An 18,599-nucleotide genomic window follows, 5' to 3' on the forward strand; every position below is an offset into this window, starting at 1 on the left:
ACTGAAGGAGTTATAGAAACAACTTGAAAAAGGAAGTGTTTCAGATGTCAAATCATGAAGTATTTATCATAAAAACCTTCATCTTGAAACACTGCATCAATTTCAAAACTACATCAGAATCTGTTGCCAGTTCTAATAAGCCTATATACCTAAAGGTACTAGGTAGCCGACCCCAACATAGTCGGGAAAAGGCTAGGCCGATGATAAAATATAGAGCATCTTCGTTTTAGAAGTAGCTTAGCGCAGAACGGTAGCTTGACCCGCTGTAGCTAGATAGTTTACTTCTTGTTTCAGTTGTTAGGTACTACCTACACGACTGTGTGTAAAAACTGTAAAAAAAAATGATCCATCACTCTTGGCAAATTATTACCTACAGGTTTCTCAAGGAATTACCTACATAACAAACTTCATTTTAAGGAACCATTTATTTATTTAATAAATGATGTTTATTACACTATTTGAGCATAACACATTAATCTAAGCAAGAGCTGGTCCGCTGTCGCAGATGACCTCACTGTCGCTGGATACATTAACTAAGTTGCTGTCTATTTCCTTGAGAGTCTCTCGCGAGACAATGTGGTCCTTACAAAAGATTGTGATCCGTTGGCAAGCTTCCCGGAGTATGTCCTCTGGTACAGTCAAAACAATCCTCATGAAGTTTGGATAGGCGAAACACTGGAAAAATTAAACCGTAGTTAGTTAAGGATGAACTGCAACACTATGTAGATGAGCGAAGTCAGGTTTTTAAACTGCTAGGAATAGGAATATTGGTGCTTAGAAACTTTAGTGTTATGTTTGCGTCAGAAGTTGAAAAGTTATATTCTAAAGGCTAAGAGTAGTACAGATATGGATAGCTTGTTCCAGGATTTTAGAACACAATTTTATAGGTTTTTTTTTCTAAACTTTCTGTTGTCAGTGTCCAAGTAGATAACTGGTAACTACTTCGCTGTCCCACCAACAGACACGATATAAATGTTCACATATAACTAAGGACAAATGGTTCATTTCTATGGGACAGAGAAATGGTTCAATTTATCATTAAAATTTATAATATGTTATTACTGACCTGTCCTGGTAAACAGAAGACAGACTGTTCCGCAACCATGCGCTCGACAAATTGTAACTCATTCTTGAAACTCGGGAACAATGAAGTTTTTATTTCAATCATCATGTACATAGCACCTTGAGGCATGATGGGACGCAGGCCTGGTGCACGGCGCAGTTCATCATAAGCCAGCTTAGCTTGGTTCTGAAAATGCACAAATAAACATGGATTAACTGTGCTGAACTCAAATTGACATTATCAACAAATTGGTCTCAATTAATCTAAATATTCAAATACCGTTTTTATAGAACTAATCATAATATTAAATATCAATCAACCAAACTTGCTTTTAATATATTGTAATTAAACCGAAGCTCACCTCTATAAATAGCACGACATCGTCGAAAAAGCTTTGCGGCGTACATGACAGTATTGCCGGCAAAGCCCTCTGTATTAACGTGTTTGGACCCAGGATTCTAGTCGCCAGGTTCGACAAGCCCTTCCGTACTTCCTTTCCTAGTACGTTATGCCTGTCGTGGATTATAATCCAGCCCATGCGCCAGCCAGGAACCAGAAACCGTTTCGTTAGCCCTCCGCATGTCAATATCGGGACGTCTTTGGAGACTGCCGACAAAGCTGTGAACTCGTGGTTTGAGAAAACGAAATGCTCGTATATTTCATCAGCAATGATTGGCACGTGGTTCCTTGACGCTATATCAAGTATCTCACTCAGGTGCTCCTTATTGTACACTGAGCCGCAAGGGTTCGACGGGTTGATGACAACTATAGCGGCTGTGTCATCATCTATTTGGTTCTCTAGATCTTCTAAGTCCACCTTCCATTGTTGATCTGGCTGTAACAAAACATGATAACTCTATCAAATAACCTTTAATCAAGGATTTACGCAGTTATAAATAAAATAAAGCGTAAATGAGCAGTATGCAAATCCGTTCAACGAGAAACTCGTTATGATTCTAGAAACTCGTTTAACATCACCTCATATTAATACAAGTCTTTCCCGCAAGTATGCCCCTAGTTTTTGCACATTTCCTCATACAGATACGAATCACTTTACATAAACAATTTTCGTCATAGAAGAGTTTCCACCAATAACTTTATCTACTCCATCGGTAGATATATATCAACCATATATTATAAATGGTGTTTAAAAACATTTGTAAAAACTTACCAGTAAGTTGTAATATTTGATATTTATTCCTAATCCTTCAGCTACGGTCTTGTAGATCATGAAACCTGGGCGAGGGACTAATACATTTTGTCCAGAGTCAGCGATCACAGTGATGGCAAGTTCGATAGCGTGAGAGCATCCGCTGCAGAGGACGACGTCTTCAGGGGATATTTCTTCATTACTCTGATGGGCACTGTACTTGGCTACAGCCTCCCTCGCTTCAAGGTGTCCCTTCGCAGGACCATAACTTCGGCTGCTCAGCCACTCATTGCTCTCGCGAACTGCCTGAATTACTTGCTCAGGCGGGTTAAGATTTCCAAAAGTAGTCGGATCACCTAAAGATCAAAACAAATTTAATTGTATCTTAGAAAAAATGTCGCGGATTCGGAATCCTGTTGACCTTGGGATATAAATAAACATTCTGCTCACCCATATCTGCTAATTTATTATATTTTACGCAGTACGAGCAAAAGTTACGTTGGCTTTAAATAGTCTCCGAACAGTTATAATATCGACCAAAAACTTATGGAATGAAACCTTTTGAGAAATTTAAATTAAGCAATTTGAAACAATTTTTTTGGTAAAACAATTTAATTAGGTACCTACATAAAGCGAATAACACAGCGATAACACCAAACAATAGTCGTCAATAAACACCGGGTACGCACAAAAGGTTTTATGAATTTATTTTTGTTTTATGACAGGATAATCTCAAATAAAAAATAAAAAACAAAACACTAACCGACTGAAAGCGCAATAAGCTGCTTGTTGGGGTTCGGCTCGACCTGAAGGTTCTCGACGATGTCCCTTATCAGGTTATGGGTATTGCGAGCCAACGTCGATGCACGCACCTCCCATGTATTGCTTCCTCGAGAACGTCGCGACATCGGCACAAAACTTGCGGAATATAAAAGCTGCGGCGACACTTAAACTTGAATTGAGAATATTGCTCGCATTTCGATACAACTCAGTTTTGTATCGGAACAGTGGCGTTTGACAAGCGCAGGCTCTCGAGTCGTGGAACTGGTTTAAAAATGTAGATGTGATGACGGCAATAGAATCAGGTTGTTTGTATATTCTACAAGCCACATATTTGCTACTACAGATATGTACAGCCCATGAAATGCTCACACTATGAAATACTATGGAAAAAATAACAATATAAAATGTATTTTATGATGAACGTGCACCTATAATAGAAAAAAAAACAATTTAATATACTCAACAGCTTTTTAGTTGTGTGAGACATTTATTTTTGTAATCCAATAGAATAAAAATAACTCCGTGAATATATTCTTAAACGAGTTACCCAAGTAACCCATTTCACTTATGACTTGCATCCGATGCAGGTAGTTTTCCTTCCAGTTCCAGAACAGTACGGAAAGTTTTATCATTTCAACATAACAGGCTTGTCGTTTAAGCGAACGGTAAGGTATTTGATTATTCATTACCTCTTGGACATCGAAAATAAACTTACGGACCCCGCCAACCTTTACATGGATATAAAACTAATAAAACCGGCTAAGTGTGAGTCGAACTGGCAGAAGAAGGATTCCTTATCCAATAAAGTATTTTAAAATAGAATATTATCTGTTTATAATTAAATAAAACGAAAGCAGTAACTATTTTTATTGTGTATCTAGGAAATTCAATAACACAAATATTGATTTTTACGCATCATATTCTGTGTTTACGCCTTAAAACCGTGTGCTACAAAATCAAAAGAAAAAAATAATTATTTATCAATTCTCAATGGTCGAATATGTCACCTGAGCTTTGCTAACAAGCATTAAGTTTTTTCCAATCAGAATTAAAGTTATATAAAATTATTTTTCTTCAATCTTAATTCTTCTTCAATATTTTTCATCCAATCGATACGTAGTCACAGGCTATCCCAGCCCTGAGAAAGGGTCAAGATCCTAATAAGGAATGCGACGATATCGGCCTTCTTAATTCAAATTGGTCAGGACCCTTTGTCGAATGTCTGTCATTTGTTTCCGCTGCCTCTCGAGACTTTTTAAATGTGTTTGTTTTGTTTTAAACGTTAACTTGTAAAAGTTTTCGGGCAAAATTGAAAACTTTTTGATAAATAAAATAAATAATTCATGTATTTTGCCACAACACAAATCGTGCCGTTTAAGCATTTTTTGATTTTTAAGTTTCTAAAGAAAATACCGAGCTGCAATCATAAAAAACCCAACTTGCAGATAACGAGTTGCTTACATTAATCCTATTATTTTACATAAGTAAGAACGCAATATATGTAAAATGTGTCGATGTTCTCATACTAGACCTTACCTAACTGTTTGATGTAAATACACACCTTGTCGATTATGACTTGGTGTCGCGGATACTACGTAATACCTACATGTTGTTGAGCCCAATATTGCGACTCATACTGAGAAATGTAAGCAGTAAACAATAACAAAGTTGGTAAACAAACTTATTAAGCTCGACTGGATTCACATTTATACTAGGCTTATTATTTACTACATAGTTGTATCAAGTTAGTCACGTTGAGCGTAGTTACCGGCCTAGAGTTTTTTTTATCTATACTAATATATAAAGCTGAAGAGTTTGTTTGTTTGTTTGAACGCGCTAATCTCAGGAACTACTGGTCCAAATTGAAAAATTCTTGTGTTGAATAGGCCATTCATCAAGGAAGGCTTTAGGCTATAAACCATCACGCTGCGACTAATAGGAGCGAAGATACAATGGAAAATGTGAAAAAAAACAGGGCAGGTATAAATCATAACTTATATCTTCTACCCACGCGGACGAAGTCGCGGGCAACAGCTAGTTTAATATAATTGTGCACTTAGCCCAAGTGCAGGCTTGACTAATCCGCATCATGAGACTACCCGCCTCCTTCGCTGAAGAGGAGTTCTCCGATTGCGATTTCCTCGCAAATCAAAAAGGCTCCACTGCTACATCATATAATAATAATCAAATAGGGACTGAAACTCATTTCGCAGTATTCTGTGAAAAAATCACCGGTACAAACAAAGATATGTCGGTATCTTTATGACTCAAAACATCCTGGACCACACTCAGCGCGTATGGTTATAAAGAGTTGGCTCTTCCCCCAGACAACAACGGACGCGCAGGTTAACATGCCTCAAAATATTCGTATCCGGTCAGTGGTCAGTAGAACTCATCGCCACCACTCCAGCTAGTCCTAGAAGACGGGGAAACAGAGGAGGAAATAAAGGCCTAAGTCCTGTGAGACCCTGAAAAATATTTTCAATATAGGATTCTTTAAACCAAAAACTGTACCCTACTACAAATTTGCCATAAATTTAACATTTAAAGCTATATATTTTGCTTGTATTATTTGCGTCTGATGAACCTACATTACCTAAAATCAATTTCCGGAATTAAACAGTATATATCTCACGATATTTTCATACAATGCAGTGCTATGCAATGTGTTCCTACAATCGCCGTCACAACAATCTCATAATAATCGTAAGTAAGAACTTTATTTTATAAGTACAAATTTACGAATGTTTAACAATCCAAACCATGCATTCAGGTGGAATTTTTGCTGGAATTGTTAAATAAGAATGAGAATGAGAAGAGACTTACCTACCTACCCAGCTAACCATTAATGCCACACCGGACTTACCATTATGCTCCTCGGCTCCTTAGTTTTGACTGTTTCTATTATGACAGTGGGACGGCGCATGGTGTGCAGCAGCGTCTGTTTTTTACTACAGCGAAGATTTTTGCTCTTGTGGTAAAAAGGAAGACAACGCTCTAAGTGCGCCCAAGGCCCCGATTCTGCTGTTTACAATGGCAATTGAATTACATTCGCACTATTCGTATTATTCTAAGCATTTTTCTAACAAAGTAATTGGAAATTAAGTACGGGGCGGAATACTCATAGTCAATACAAATGAATTTCCAATTATTGTGTTGGTAAATTGCTTAAGAGAATAGAAATAGTTTCAAATTAATCCAACTACCCTTCATTCATGGGCCGATGTAAATAGCAGAATCGGGGCCCTGTTAGCAGCAGTATTTTACTAATTATGAATAAGTGATCCGATAGCTTTAGGGTTGCTAAATAAAACACTTATAGTGCACCGAAAATAAAGTATTTCATTTTATATTTTTACTTAGGTAAGTGCTCATTATAAACTATACTATTACAGATGACTTTTACCCCTAGGGATTTTAGTTTATGTACTTAATAAAATCTCTACATGATTTTATGATGAAATGATCCAAATATGATCCCAAATTTAAAGATGAAAAAGGTTGATGTGAAGTGAAATGACAGGATACATTGTATTTTATTTAAAACTTATTACAATTACTACATAATTAAGCAATATTCTTCACTCGTGTTTGTTTAGACGATGCGTGCGTAGATTGATCATGGACCATGGATACTACATCTTTGTCCATCTTCGTAATGGGTTCGATGCTCATGTGTTTTGCGCAGAATGTTGCTATTCTGTGACACGCTTCTCTTAGTTTTTCCTCAGGCACCGTCAACACGATCCGAATGTAGTTTGGATAGTTGAAACACTATATAGGAAAAACAAAAAATATTACAAAGTTTTTATCATACATTACTTCATACAACTAAATCGATCCTAAGTGATGATCTTAAATATTTTTGCCTCTACATCTCAATTAAGAAAGACAGTGTGCAACTAAGGGGCTTTTTTAAAAATAATAAACAAATTATTCGTTAGATAAATTGACGGACAGCCTACAGTCAACTCTACTCAAGTAGGTATGTAGAATAGATTGGATAAAAAGCCCCATTGCATGCATGTCTAAAGATAAAAAAATCCTTTTTTTGCAAAGTTTAAAATATTTCAATTTTTTTAAGGATCAAATGTCGTACGTACCGCTCCCGGAATACAAAGAACAGATTGCTCATTACACAGTAGAGTTATAAATTGTAGTTCGTCTTTGATTTTGGGAAATAGAGATGTATTTATTGCGACCATCATATACATGGATCCTTGTGGCATGATCGGTCGGAGGCCGGAAATTTTTTGCAACTCCTTAAACGCCAACTTCGCTTGACTCTGAAAACACAAACCCAGTAAGTTATAATATTTTCTATTAATAGTGATAGGTCCCCACAAATTATTATTTTTATCTATACCAATATATAAAGCTGAAGAGTTAGTTTGTTTGTTTGAACGAGCTAATCTCAGGAACTACTGGTTCAAATTGAAAAATATTTTTGTGTTGAATAGACCATTCATCGAGGAAGGTTTTAGGCTATAGGTAAACCATCACGCTGCGACTAATAGGAGCGAAGATACAATGGTAAATGTGGAAAAAAACAGGGCAGGTATAAATCATAACTTATATCTTGTAACCACGCGGACGACGTCGCGGGCAACAGCTAGTATTCTAATAAGCTCCGACATACTCTATGAATCATAGATACTTCTCTTTGCTACAGTACAGCTATAGAAAGCAGATTTCTGTTCAGGTATGGGCATGAAATGTGGTAGAAATGCAAGTTCAATAAATTATGAACTCTTCTTTTTGAACCTTTGTAACATGTAATTCTAAATAGATCTCTAAGTACATAGGTACCTATTCTCTGCTTCGTTTAAATCCTTTATCAAAGTTAAAAGAATAAATTATAAATGAATGTATCTACCTATATAATTAATAAATATATTATATTTAATATCCATCACAATTCACAATTGTGTGATCCACGAATGCTTGTTCTGAGTCTGAGTGTGATAATGTATGTGACTTTAATATCTGTGATGTCCCCTGCGATACAAGTATTAAATACTTACATGCCGCACAAACTGGATTTTGTCCAATTATTTAAAAGTAGACGAGTTTTGCATTAGTTAATAGATACCTACGTACCTATTAACTAATGCAAAACTCGTCTCAAATTGAGTACTTTCGGTTTTGTTTTTTTTTTTAAACGATTCCTGCGTCTACTTAAAGACCAATGATAAAGCCAGACCAAGCATTTTTTGTCATTCGTCTAATTTTAGAATAGTTGTTTTATTTTATGGTAACAATTAATACATGAAAGGTTTTAGAATGTCGAATGTTTGTATTTAAGTGGTGCTACACGTAATATATTTACATATTTTAGTACGAAATTAAAGAAAAAAAGGACTTTGATTCATAGTCTCACCTCAATAAATGATATAGTTTCATCAAAGAAACTTTGTGGAGTTTCTTTAAGTATTCTGGGTAAAGCCTTTTGTATAAGGGTGTTTGGGCCAAGAATTCTTGTCGACATACTCAACAATCCTTTCCGGACTTCCTTTCTTAAGATGTTCTGTCGATCGTGAATAATAATCCAGCCGAGTCGCCATCCCGGGACCAAAAATCTCTTCGTGACTCCGCTGCAAGTCAAAACTGGGACATCTTCAGACAAAGACGACAAAGCTGTGAATTCATTATCGGAGAAAACGAAGTGTTCGTAAATTTCGTCTGCGATTATTGGCACGCGATTTCTTGACGCTACATCAAGAATATCTTTTAGGTGCTCCTTGTCGTAAACTGAGCCACAAGGATTGGAAGGATTGTTTACTACGATTGCTGCTGTGTTCTCGTCTATTTGGTTTTCGAGACTTCGGATATCAACTTGCCAGTTCTTGTCAGGCTGGAAGAAAAAAAAACGTGTTGGTTCAAACTCATTTGTTACTTATAGTTTCGAAATCAATACAACAGTAAATTCTTACCAATAGGTCGTAGTACTTAATGACGATTCCCAATCCTTCTCCTAGAGTTTTGTGTATCAGATAGCCAGGCCGAGGAATGAGGACATTTTGCCCGGAATCTGCGATGACCGTGAGGGCTATATCGATGGCATGTGAGCAGCCACTGCAGAGGATGACATCATCTGCAGTCACTTGTCCCTGATGTACGCTGTACTCGGCCACAGCTTGCCTCGCGTCCAAGTGACCATTCGTGGGACCATAGTTCCGACTTGAATTTAGTTTGACAGTGTCACAAATGGCATCAATAATATTATCGGAAGGTTTTAAATTGCCAAATGCGGTAGGGTCGCCTGAAAATAAAATGACATTAAATGGTATGTTTTGTTTGATGTAAGTATAAAAAAAATATGTGAACTAAGAGCCAAGTTCAATGCCTTGATTATTGACTTCTACTGGACCATAGAAGGGATATCTAAGTATATCATGGGTGCCTAGATGCACGGCCAGTCTTGAAAATTATTTATGACAACACAAAGTATCCTTTCTTCTTATTCTAACAAAAACAAGGTTTAGTTTATTCTGAGTTAAAATACGGAACGCATGGCTAGTCAACAAGCTAAGTCAGTTCATTCAACTTGCGACGGATGGATACTAGATACTCTATTACGTAGTCATTAATAATATGACAATACATCTTATAATCATACTTGCCACTTGTCTTCCTATTTATTTATTATCTAATACTGTTAAAGGAGTGTAGGTAGGCACTTCGTAAAGAGGGCAGAGGGACCTAGGTAAGTAAATTATTATAATAGGTAGCTTATGGGTCATCGTCCTGATAGTGTGTTTATTAGGTCTTAACTATTCGGGACATTTAGAATGACTTTTTATACATCGATTATGAATGTGACATTTATATTCCACACATTATTAATTCGCTCTAAGGTCGCACTGTTAGAATATGGCTGCTCATTAAAAAATAACTCTTGCCCAGTTCTCATATACGAATTATTATGTTCGATGGCTGGTTGCCATATAAAAAATAAGTAACAGGTTTAGAACTTGTGCACATACATATAATTAGTAAAAAAATACTATTTTTGCACTTTAATGATGAGATTTTTTATGAAATTTGGAGCACAAAGGTATTTCGCATGTCACGATACATGATCCAAAATCTCCGTCTTGTCAATGTAATATCACACTCGGTGGTGCTCGCCAGTTCTGTGCCTTGAACTTGGCTTGGGACGCTGCAGCGCGTCTAGTCATGTCAATATAAGAATTCAAAACATCCATAATAGCTAGAATTTATGATATTGTATTTTATTATAAGTATAATTCACATATTCTGTACACAGACCGGTTTGGCAAGCCTCTCACCAAACTTGGTCGCCTGACTAATTATAATTATTATTCTGATACATATTAAGCTACAATTTACTATGATTAATTCTATGTAAATATGCTAAATATATGTATGTCACGTGTTTTTAGAATATTATTCTTATTGGTATTGGCTCAGTAGATACTGCGGCTGTTAAGCTCGGAGAACTGTCGATGATGATCATACAAGGATGAAATTCATTAATGCCGAAGGTGTTTTTTTTTACTACAATACAAAATTTGAAATCATGGGATAGATGGGTTTATTTAAATTATCAAAGGGTAGGTTAGGTTCATTAGATGTCTAAATGCGGGAGACGTACCACGGCGGCTCAGATTTAGTAAGAGACCTGACACCACCCGTTTGGAAATTCTCCTGCTTTACCTACCAAAAATTTGGTTCGTTAGACGGTATTTGTTTCAACTACTTTTTAAATGACACAGCGGTTGAAGCATACTCATTTGTACAATTATAATATTTTTTGTAAACGGAATGACAGCGTGCTGCTGGGGAGTTTGTTGCGCCGTTTCTTCTCTCAGAGCAAAAGCACTTAGGAAGCGGTGAAGGGTGGGCGAAACTGGGTGCTGTCCAATGTAAATGACCTTCAAAAAGTGCTACTTAGTAGCCTAATTTGAATAAATGAATTTTGATTTGATTTGATTTGATTTATCAGACAATCCTGACTAGTTTCGGACCCAACCGGAGTTACGAGCTGATGCGGCGGCGGGGTCGCGAATCCCGATATATACGCGTGAGTATACCGTTGTCCGTCACAGTCGGGACGCCCAAAATGATAGTCCGTAGTTTCCCTTCTGGAATCAAGATCTTTCCAAGCCACCACGAAACCGGTATCGAATTCTCAGTCAAATGTTTATTTAAAAAAGGCTATAAACGAAATCCATTAGATATTGGCCAAAAAATATATACATACAAACGAGACAAAAATAAAATAGAATAATATTCAATTTAAATATGCATAAAAACAAAGAATGGAATTTCCTAAATTATAGGTATTTTAAACCCTCTAAACTTACATATTTAAATTAATGTAGGTACATTAACATAGCAAGTGTCCTTGATATCCTTGAATAGCTCGTGGATAAACTATAACTGCACAAGTTGATCGAACACTGATTAAACTACGCTTGACACTGTCAGTCCGCAGATGGGTGACCATCTTTGACATAACGAGATCTTCCATGTTTCGGAAGGTACGGTAAATTGTGGGGGCCCGGCTGTTATTCATACATTTTTGATGGTCGCCACGGGTAGTAAGAAGCTAGAAAGTCTGAGAAACAGTCAAACTAAGGGTATTCTGCCACCCAGCTTAGTGGGTTAACGAAAACAGATAGACAGTCACTCCTTGTTAAAGACTGTTACATAGCAGAATCTGGTTGGACTGGACCCCAAAATAGTTGGGAGACGGCTAGGACGACGATGAAGAAGGCATCTTAAAAACAAAGGTAGCAAAGATCTTTACGAAAATTGATGGAGCTACAAGAAAGCTTATTGAAATGTTTTTGTATAGGCACCCGACACATAAGGCGCTAGAGACCCCGCATCTCTGGTGGCGAAAGCAAGGGGCGGGATTTTAGTTCCAGGATGACTGTAGTGGTGCCAGTCCAACTGTCCCCACGCCGTGCTACGACGTTATTTAAAGTATTTTTCTATTAACCTAAAACCCTGAAGAAAACGAATACACTAGGTAGATTTGTAGGACTTTATACAGAATTAAATAATAATAAAATATAATTCGGCTGATTATAATTAACACTCGCGCCCGCTCGCGTGTTTTGGACCCGCTACAAAATTAGGCAAAATTAGTAAATCGGAAGAATAGAATTTTTTAGTTCCTTAAATCTCAAACAGGAGACAAAAATAGGTACACAGAGGAAATGTATCTGCCAAAAATACGTAAATAACTGCGTACTGATCTTTCGCAAAGAAGTAAAATTGACCGAGCTTTTTTTTTAGATTCCTAGTTTGGGCGCCCATGTGTGAATCCGAACCAGGCGTCGGTGACCCACGCTACGCAACTAGATATATTTAATTAAAAGATATACGTTTGTCTGAAAATATTGAAGACATTAAAAACAGTACCTTTTATGCTTGACGTAAGTTATTTTGAAAAAGCAATATAGAACTGCTTGATCCTTAGTTAGTTCGAGTCCAAACTTTTGCCTAGGACGGGATCATTACCAGGGAGGATAAATAATCTTAACTGAGCCTAAGTCAGTAAGCGGATATTGTCCCAAATATAAAAGGTAAACAAACTATTTTTAAGGGATGGGATAGTTGTGCTGTTGCTGCAAATCCTAAACAGAAGGTGTCGAGTAGCAAATCGTCGGGCGCCAAAAACAAAAACGAATAACGAGGTAAGTATATAAAAAGTCCTGTTCTATAGGTCACTAAAAAGGCACCGGCACAATAATAAAAAAAATCGACTTACCGACAGACAACGGAATGTATGATTTTTCAGGATTCGGTTTTATATCAAGAGTTTCAATAATGTCTCTTATAGGATTAAAAGTATTCCGCGCCAATTTGGATGCTTTGACGTCCCATTCTCGTTGGATATGCGAACCACGCGACATCTTGGTGAGGAACAACACTATAATAACGATTTTTCTCTATTCAGCCACTTATGTATAGCAAGCAAGTGTAACTCGCAAAACAAGAAATGTAAATTGGCCAAAATTAATGAACCTATATTTATTACCTACTTTAAAGATTTTACGGAAATATATTTAATTTTACTAATTTATTTTTATTTCTAATATTACCCATTAGTTATATCCTAAGCTAGATGCTAGAGAAGTGTTAGAATATTAAATATTGTCGGTCTTCTTATAGTTAGCGGTTACAGGAAATTAAGCTTCACTGCCCCATAGCGAACGATGTTTTATTATGCTAGTGATACACGTTCTTGTTAGCCTCATAGTTTTGCGTATACAGTTTTATTTTACACAGTTTTGTTTTAATTTTAATTTGGCACATCATTTTAGGAAGCTTATTTAAAAGAAAGCATACATGTAGTACCTATATAAAAAAACCCTAAACAATAAGCCTACTCTGAGGTTACACATTTTGCCTAAACAGGCAAAATCTGAGACACATACTTAAAACTCGAAAATTTATATTTTCCCGAGCCTGGCGTTTCAGCACTCCAAAAAACTGTCCAATTTTAGTTTTGTGTGGGCTAAAATTGTGCTCTTTTCGGTCCTGCAGTTAAAATGCACTGGTGAACTAAAATATGTGTTAAATAAAATAACGTGTATGCCTAGCTTTAATTAATTGGCTCTTACTAATAGATCACAGATTAGATTAACTTTTATCGATTGCAAATAAAAGATAGCTTAAAACTTAATACGTACTTAAGTACTTAATAGTGTCATTGAGAACCATCAGCGTTATTTTCCTATCTATTTTGTTTAAGTCCTCCGATTATCCCATATCATCTAAAATCAAATTGTAATCAGAATAAAAATATTAAAGCCCAGTGTTATAGAGATTGAAACGAAAAATAACTTATTCCGCTGTTACCTTGAAGGGGAGATTGCAAAAACAGCTCTAGGCCTGAAGACAAATAACATTCCTACGATTGCAGACTTGTCGATAAGGGATGTTATTTCCTTTCATTTTATGAGTCAATATTGTTGCTGTTTGAAGTACCTACCTTCTGAATTTCTCAACACTGCTTTTGTAGACTATGGCATAATATAATCGTTTTGTTAAAAGAGCCAGTTGCCCCTGATGACATCTGAAGTTTGCTCCGTTAACTACAAAATATGATAGGTACTTGTCTGTATGCGGCCTTAGAAATTGTAACTTTGTATATATACTTAACTACTTCAAACAGACACATGCATTTGAATTTGCAAAAAAAGTTATAGAGCAGTTAAATCAATATCAGGAAGTATACAATCTTATTAAAATTAGTAGGTAGTTGAATGTCTACACTTACAGCTTAATTTTTACTTAATTACATAGATATGATAGATAACGCCTTAATGACCTACTTCCCTATCAAAATATAGGTACACGTTAAATACCTTGAGCATTCCATGCACATCATGTGTATATAGCCGCTTTAGTAATCCATATTCTACCTATACCCATTCTATACCTTAAAATATATAACAAAGCGAGAATAAGTAAATTTAATCGTCTCTAAAGAGCTCGGTGTTAAAGGAAACTACCAATTTTGCCTTCACTTCCTTCAAGCTGAAGTGAACCTTCAATTGTTTTTTTTTTTTTTCAATAAGAAAATGAATAAAAAAGCTTAGGTGAACATTTGACGTTCTGTTGATATAAAGTTTAGATTTTGGAACAACAAAGCCGCGTTACGCCACCTCTACACGCAGGCGGATGCGTCTGCAGACGTCGGCGGACGCATCCGCAGATGAATCTCTGCGAGCCGTCCACACGTATGTAGGTCGATCAGGCTGTGTTGGTTTTCGTCTGATGCAACACGTATGCACGCAAAATGGATATGGAGACCGTACCTACCTGCCGCAGCTATTTATTTATTTAGGACCTACAGTAAACTCAACTCAATTTGTTAACTACCTACAGTTTAATAAAATGAATGATTCTTGTTCTTACAAAATGTTTATTTTTGTGGTATTTATTATAAGATTCCACAGGAAATTTTCAGCTTGATACATCTCCAGGATTTTGAATGTATCCTAAGTTTTCATGCTAGCCATTTCGACGAGAAAGGAAGCCAAAGCAAAAAAAGAACAGTTAATATCACGCGTGCACTCTCATTCGCTTCCCGATGAACACAGATGCGTCGCCAGACGTGTGGACAGACCATTCACTCGCGCCGGGCGCTCGCGCCAGATCCCTTTAATGTGTGCCACAAAAACCGACAAACGACGGATATGTGCCGGACGCGTCTGCCGACGTCAAATACCTACCACAGACGAGCAAATCACCCCCTCTGCATGTCGGCGGACGCGTCCGCCGATGCCATCTGCGGATTCATCCGCCTGCGTGTAGAGGCGGCATAAAACGAAATACCTAAAAGCGTAACCTCATGGTCGCTCGTCGCTCGCGATCTGATGACACGAAACCATTTTTAAATTTCCCGCGTCTCGAAAAAGTGACAAAATATGGTCGCAGGAAAGGTAGCGACAAAGCTGAAAATGTTGAGCTACGGCCTTTGCAGTCGCTCGTTTGCAGCGACAAATCTGGCCATGTGATATGTAGCGATAAAGCTAAAAATGTTGAGCTTTGTCGCTGAGAAAAAAATGATCGGTACCTAATTAATACACTAAAGAATAGAGAAAAGAAAAGAAAAAAATTAAGCGGCCGCGACAAGTCGATGTAAATTGTAAAAAGTGGTGCTGCAAACGCCCCTAAATTAATCCCGTAAATAATGGAATCGGACAAGGTAAATACTTTAAAACATTTCATAAATATTAGTAAAGTATGGACACAATGTACGTTTAAACCATAATTTTGTTTCCTCATTGTACAGTTTTATCGAGTTTAAAATGTGCCTATGTAACATATAAAAAAATGTTTCTACATAATAGCCAGTTCACAATTAGATTATAGATAATGTTTTGTTTTTTCGAGAAATAAAATGGGGTCGTTTGACCAGATTGTCGCTGCAAACGAGCGACGACCGACTCCATGAAGCAGCGACTTTTCGAGTCGCAGGAAATTTAGAAATGGGGTCACGTGATCATATTTGCGCTGGAAAGGAGTGAGTAGCGACCAGCGACTCCATGAGGCCGCGCCAGGTATCGAGCGACGAGCGACTGCATGAAACAGAGACTTTTCGAGTCGCGAGAAATTTAAAAATGAGTTCACGTGATCGGATTTGTCGCTGTAAACGAGCGACGAGCGATTGCATGAAGCAGCGACTTTTCGAGTCGCAGGAAATTTAGAAATGGGGTCACGTGATCATATTTGCGCTGGAAAGGAGTGAGTAGCGACCAGCGACTCCATGAGGCCGCGCCAGGTATCGAGCGACGAGCGACTGCATGAAACAGAGACTTTACGAGTCGCGAGAAATTTAAAAATGAGTTCACGTGATCGGATTTGTCGCTGTAAACGAGCGACGAGCGATTGCATGCGGTTACGCCTTAAGATTTCAGAGCTTCATTTAGTTGTCAAAATTGATAGATAATTAGAATTTCGATGGATCATTGACATAACAGTTTGACAGTAAAAAGAAGATAAATTTGCAGAAATTGTGAGAATCTGAGAAAGAATAATTACAAGCCAAGAAAAATGAATAAACATAGCAAGTTTTTCCACATCCTCAAACCTCTTAAACACATCGGAATGGTAACAAGGCAGCAATCAAATGAAGCCATGTGTAATGAAACAGCTATCGAATACTGTGCCAATATAGTAAAGTAAGTAGTACTTTTATTTAATTGAAGCCATATGACACACATATAGCAATTTACATGAATAAGATGTAGCATGTTCTAGTACTTGTTGTATTTTACAGATAGACAGTATGACTACGAGAATTTTATGGCAACTCTTCTTATGACGAAATCGGTGCGATCGCCGGCACTGGTATTGAGAGCTTTTAACGTGGAGATAGCTCGTGTTCAGGACCAAACGTCCGATGCACAAACTGCAGCATTTAGGTTACAATTCTGGCATGATACTGTGAAGACCATTTATCAAAAAGAACAAAATATACTAAATGTTCCTGCTAATCCTATCGCACAAGAGTTATTCAAAGTGAGTCCAAGATAAACTGCTATTTCCTGCATACTTAACTTTCTCAAAATACCTAATATTAATCTATTGTTTCGAAGGTATGTGTATGTTATGGTCTTCAAAAGAGGCAATTGGAAAAACTCATATTATCAAGAAGCAATCTTTTGAATTCAAAACACTTCAAAACCTTAGAAGATATTGAGAAATATGCTGAAGATTCCGTATCACCAATATATTACCTACTGTTAGACATTTTAGGTGTTGCTAATGTAAATGCTGACCATGCAGCCTCACACTTGGGAAAAGCACAAGGAATAACTAACATATTAAGGTTTGTCATCATGTTATAGAATTTTGTTATTAATTAATTAAAAAAATAATATAATCAGAACATGATTGTGTTTCCTCACAGTAAATAAAGTATTTGTGTAAATAATTTAATATTGCTTCCTTACACTTTCAGTAAAAAAAACTCTTTCTACATTAAAGCAGAACATTATTTGCATAGTAAAAACTATGTTTCAGGTCTGTCCGTATCTCCAATTATCATAAAATGGTTACACTACCAATGGATATCCTAATGAAATATAGTGTAAGCCAAGAAGATGTCCTGAGATGCATTGACAGTGAAAACATGAGAAATGTTGCTTATGAAGTTGCGAGCAGAGCTAATAGTCACCTGCAAAAGGTATTTATGTCATTAAATAATTATTAACCCTTCTAGTGATGCAGCCAGGCACTAAGCAGTCTGTATTTATCTCAGGGTTCAGCTTACTCCATATAAAATATTATTCAATATTAGTCAAACTTTACTAGTTAAGAGGCAAAAGACAAACATGTGAACATCTAGAAACTATTTCACGTGTAGACAGTGTGATAAAAAAAACTGTTAAAAATAATATTATTCTTGATTTTTCTTTCAGGCCAGAAGCATTGAAGTTCCAACCATTTCAAAGCAGATATTTTTACCTGCAATAGCCATAGACCAGTTTTTGTCAAAACTCCAAAAAGTTCATTTCAATCTATTTGACAATGCATTACATGTTAATACTCCCACTTTACCATTTAGATTATACTATAATAGGGTAATTAAGAAATTTTAGTATTGAAATCTCAATTTTCATAGCAAATGTAGTGTCATACCTGTAGCAGTTGTTGATTTTTTTATAAATAAATGTTATTAAAACTGATTCAGTTTTTTATTATCATATATTTCAGTTGGTTGGGATTTATGACAGATTATTATACTTTAACTAGCGACCCGCCCCGGCTTCGCACGGGAGCAGTGCTAATATACGCCACAGAATTTCTTTAGCGTTCTTTATTTTGATTAGGATGCATACCATCGTCGTTGCATCGTAATGAAAAATTGAATAGTTATTTTGATTTTGATAAGGATTACTATCTCAATAAAAACAGCTTCGCAAAGAAGTTTTGTTTTGGAATACAATTATTAGCCAAAAAATGGTTATGGTGAGTCAACCTTAAAGATAGGTATGTGCTGTCTGAGACTTTTGTAGATCTTTTTATGGTGTACAATATTGTTGAACATCATTTTGAATTATCTCTTGCGATTAAGCCAGCATTTGCAATGAAAGCCAAAAAAAATAGTGA

The 18,599-nt window shown here is 36.6% G+C and overlaps 3 protein-coding genes across 6 annotated transcripts; 1 reads left to right on the plus strand and 2 right to left on the minus strand.

Annotated features, from left to right (window-relative positions):
- Positions 1 to 406: 406 nt before the first annotated feature.
- LOC113493335 (tyrosine aminotransferase-like) lies at positions 407 to 3,415 on the minus strand. The gene is made up of 5 exons (XM_026871267.1): positions 2,977 to 3,415; positions 2,235 to 2,569; positions 1,425 to 1,898; positions 1,067 to 1,249; positions 407 to 675 (listed from the first exon to the last, which is right to left on the minus strand). Exons 1-5 carry the CDS (start codon positions 3,119 to 3,121, stop codon positions 478 to 480), a joined length of 1,335 nt encoding a protein of 444 aa, XP_026727068.1. The 5' UTR covers positions 3,122 to 3,415; the 3' UTR covers positions 407 to 477.
- Positions 3,416 to 6,317: 2,902 nt separating this feature from the next.
- LOC113493336 (tyrosine aminotransferase-like) lies at positions 6,318 to 13,960 on the minus strand. 3 transcript variants are annotated; one of them, XM_026871269.1, is made up of 7 exons: positions 13,836 to 13,960; positions 13,667 to 13,750; positions 12,742 to 12,903; positions 8,930 to 9,258; positions 8,377 to 8,850; positions 7,100 to 7,282; positions 6,318 to 6,770 (listed from the first exon to the last, which is right to left on the minus strand). In XM_026871269.1, the coding sequence occupies exons 2-7, from the start codon at positions 13,695 to 13,697 to the stop codon at positions 6,564 to 6,566; spliced, it is 1,386 nt and encodes a 461-aa protein (XP_026727070.1). In that variant the 5' UTR covers positions 13,698 to 13,750; positions 13,836 to 13,960; the 3' UTR covers positions 6,318 to 6,563. The 3 variants fall into 3 exon arrangements, with proteins under 3 accessions (XP_026727070.1, XP_026727071.1, XP_026727069.1); XM_026871270.1 differs by lacking the exon at positions 12,742 to 12,903; XM_026871268.1 differs by having other exon boundaries at positions 13,667 to 13,960.
- Positions 13,961 to 16,311: 2,351 nt separating this feature from the next.
- LOC113493337 (NADH dehydrogenase (ubiquinone) complex I, assembly factor 6-like) lies at positions 16,312 to 18,175 on the plus strand. Of its 2 annotated transcripts, none has more exons than XM_026871271.1 (5): positions 16,312 to 16,666; positions 16,769 to 17,006; positions 17,084 to 17,316; positions 17,511 to 17,673; positions 17,909 to 18,175. In XM_026871271.1, exons 1-5 carry the CDS (start codon positions 16,539 to 16,541, stop codon positions 18,086 to 18,088), a joined length of 942 nt encoding a protein of 313 aa, XP_026727072.1. In that variant the 5' UTR covers positions 16,312 to 16,538; the 3' UTR covers positions 18,089 to 18,175. The 2 variants fall into 2 exon arrangements, with proteins under 2 accessions (XP_026727072.1, XP_026727073.1); XM_026871272.1 differs by having other exon boundaries at positions 16,577 to 16,666; positions 16,765 to 17,006.
- Positions 18,176 to 18,599: the final 424 nt, after the last annotated feature.

Source organism: Trichoplusia ni, chromosome 4 (genome assembly GCF_003590095.1).
Source record: "Trichoplusia ni isolate ovarian cell line Hi5 chromosome 4, tn1, whole genome shotgun sequence".
Taxonomy (NCBI): Eukaryota; Metazoa; Arthropoda; class Insecta; order Lepidoptera; family Noctuidae; genus Trichoplusia; species Trichoplusia ni.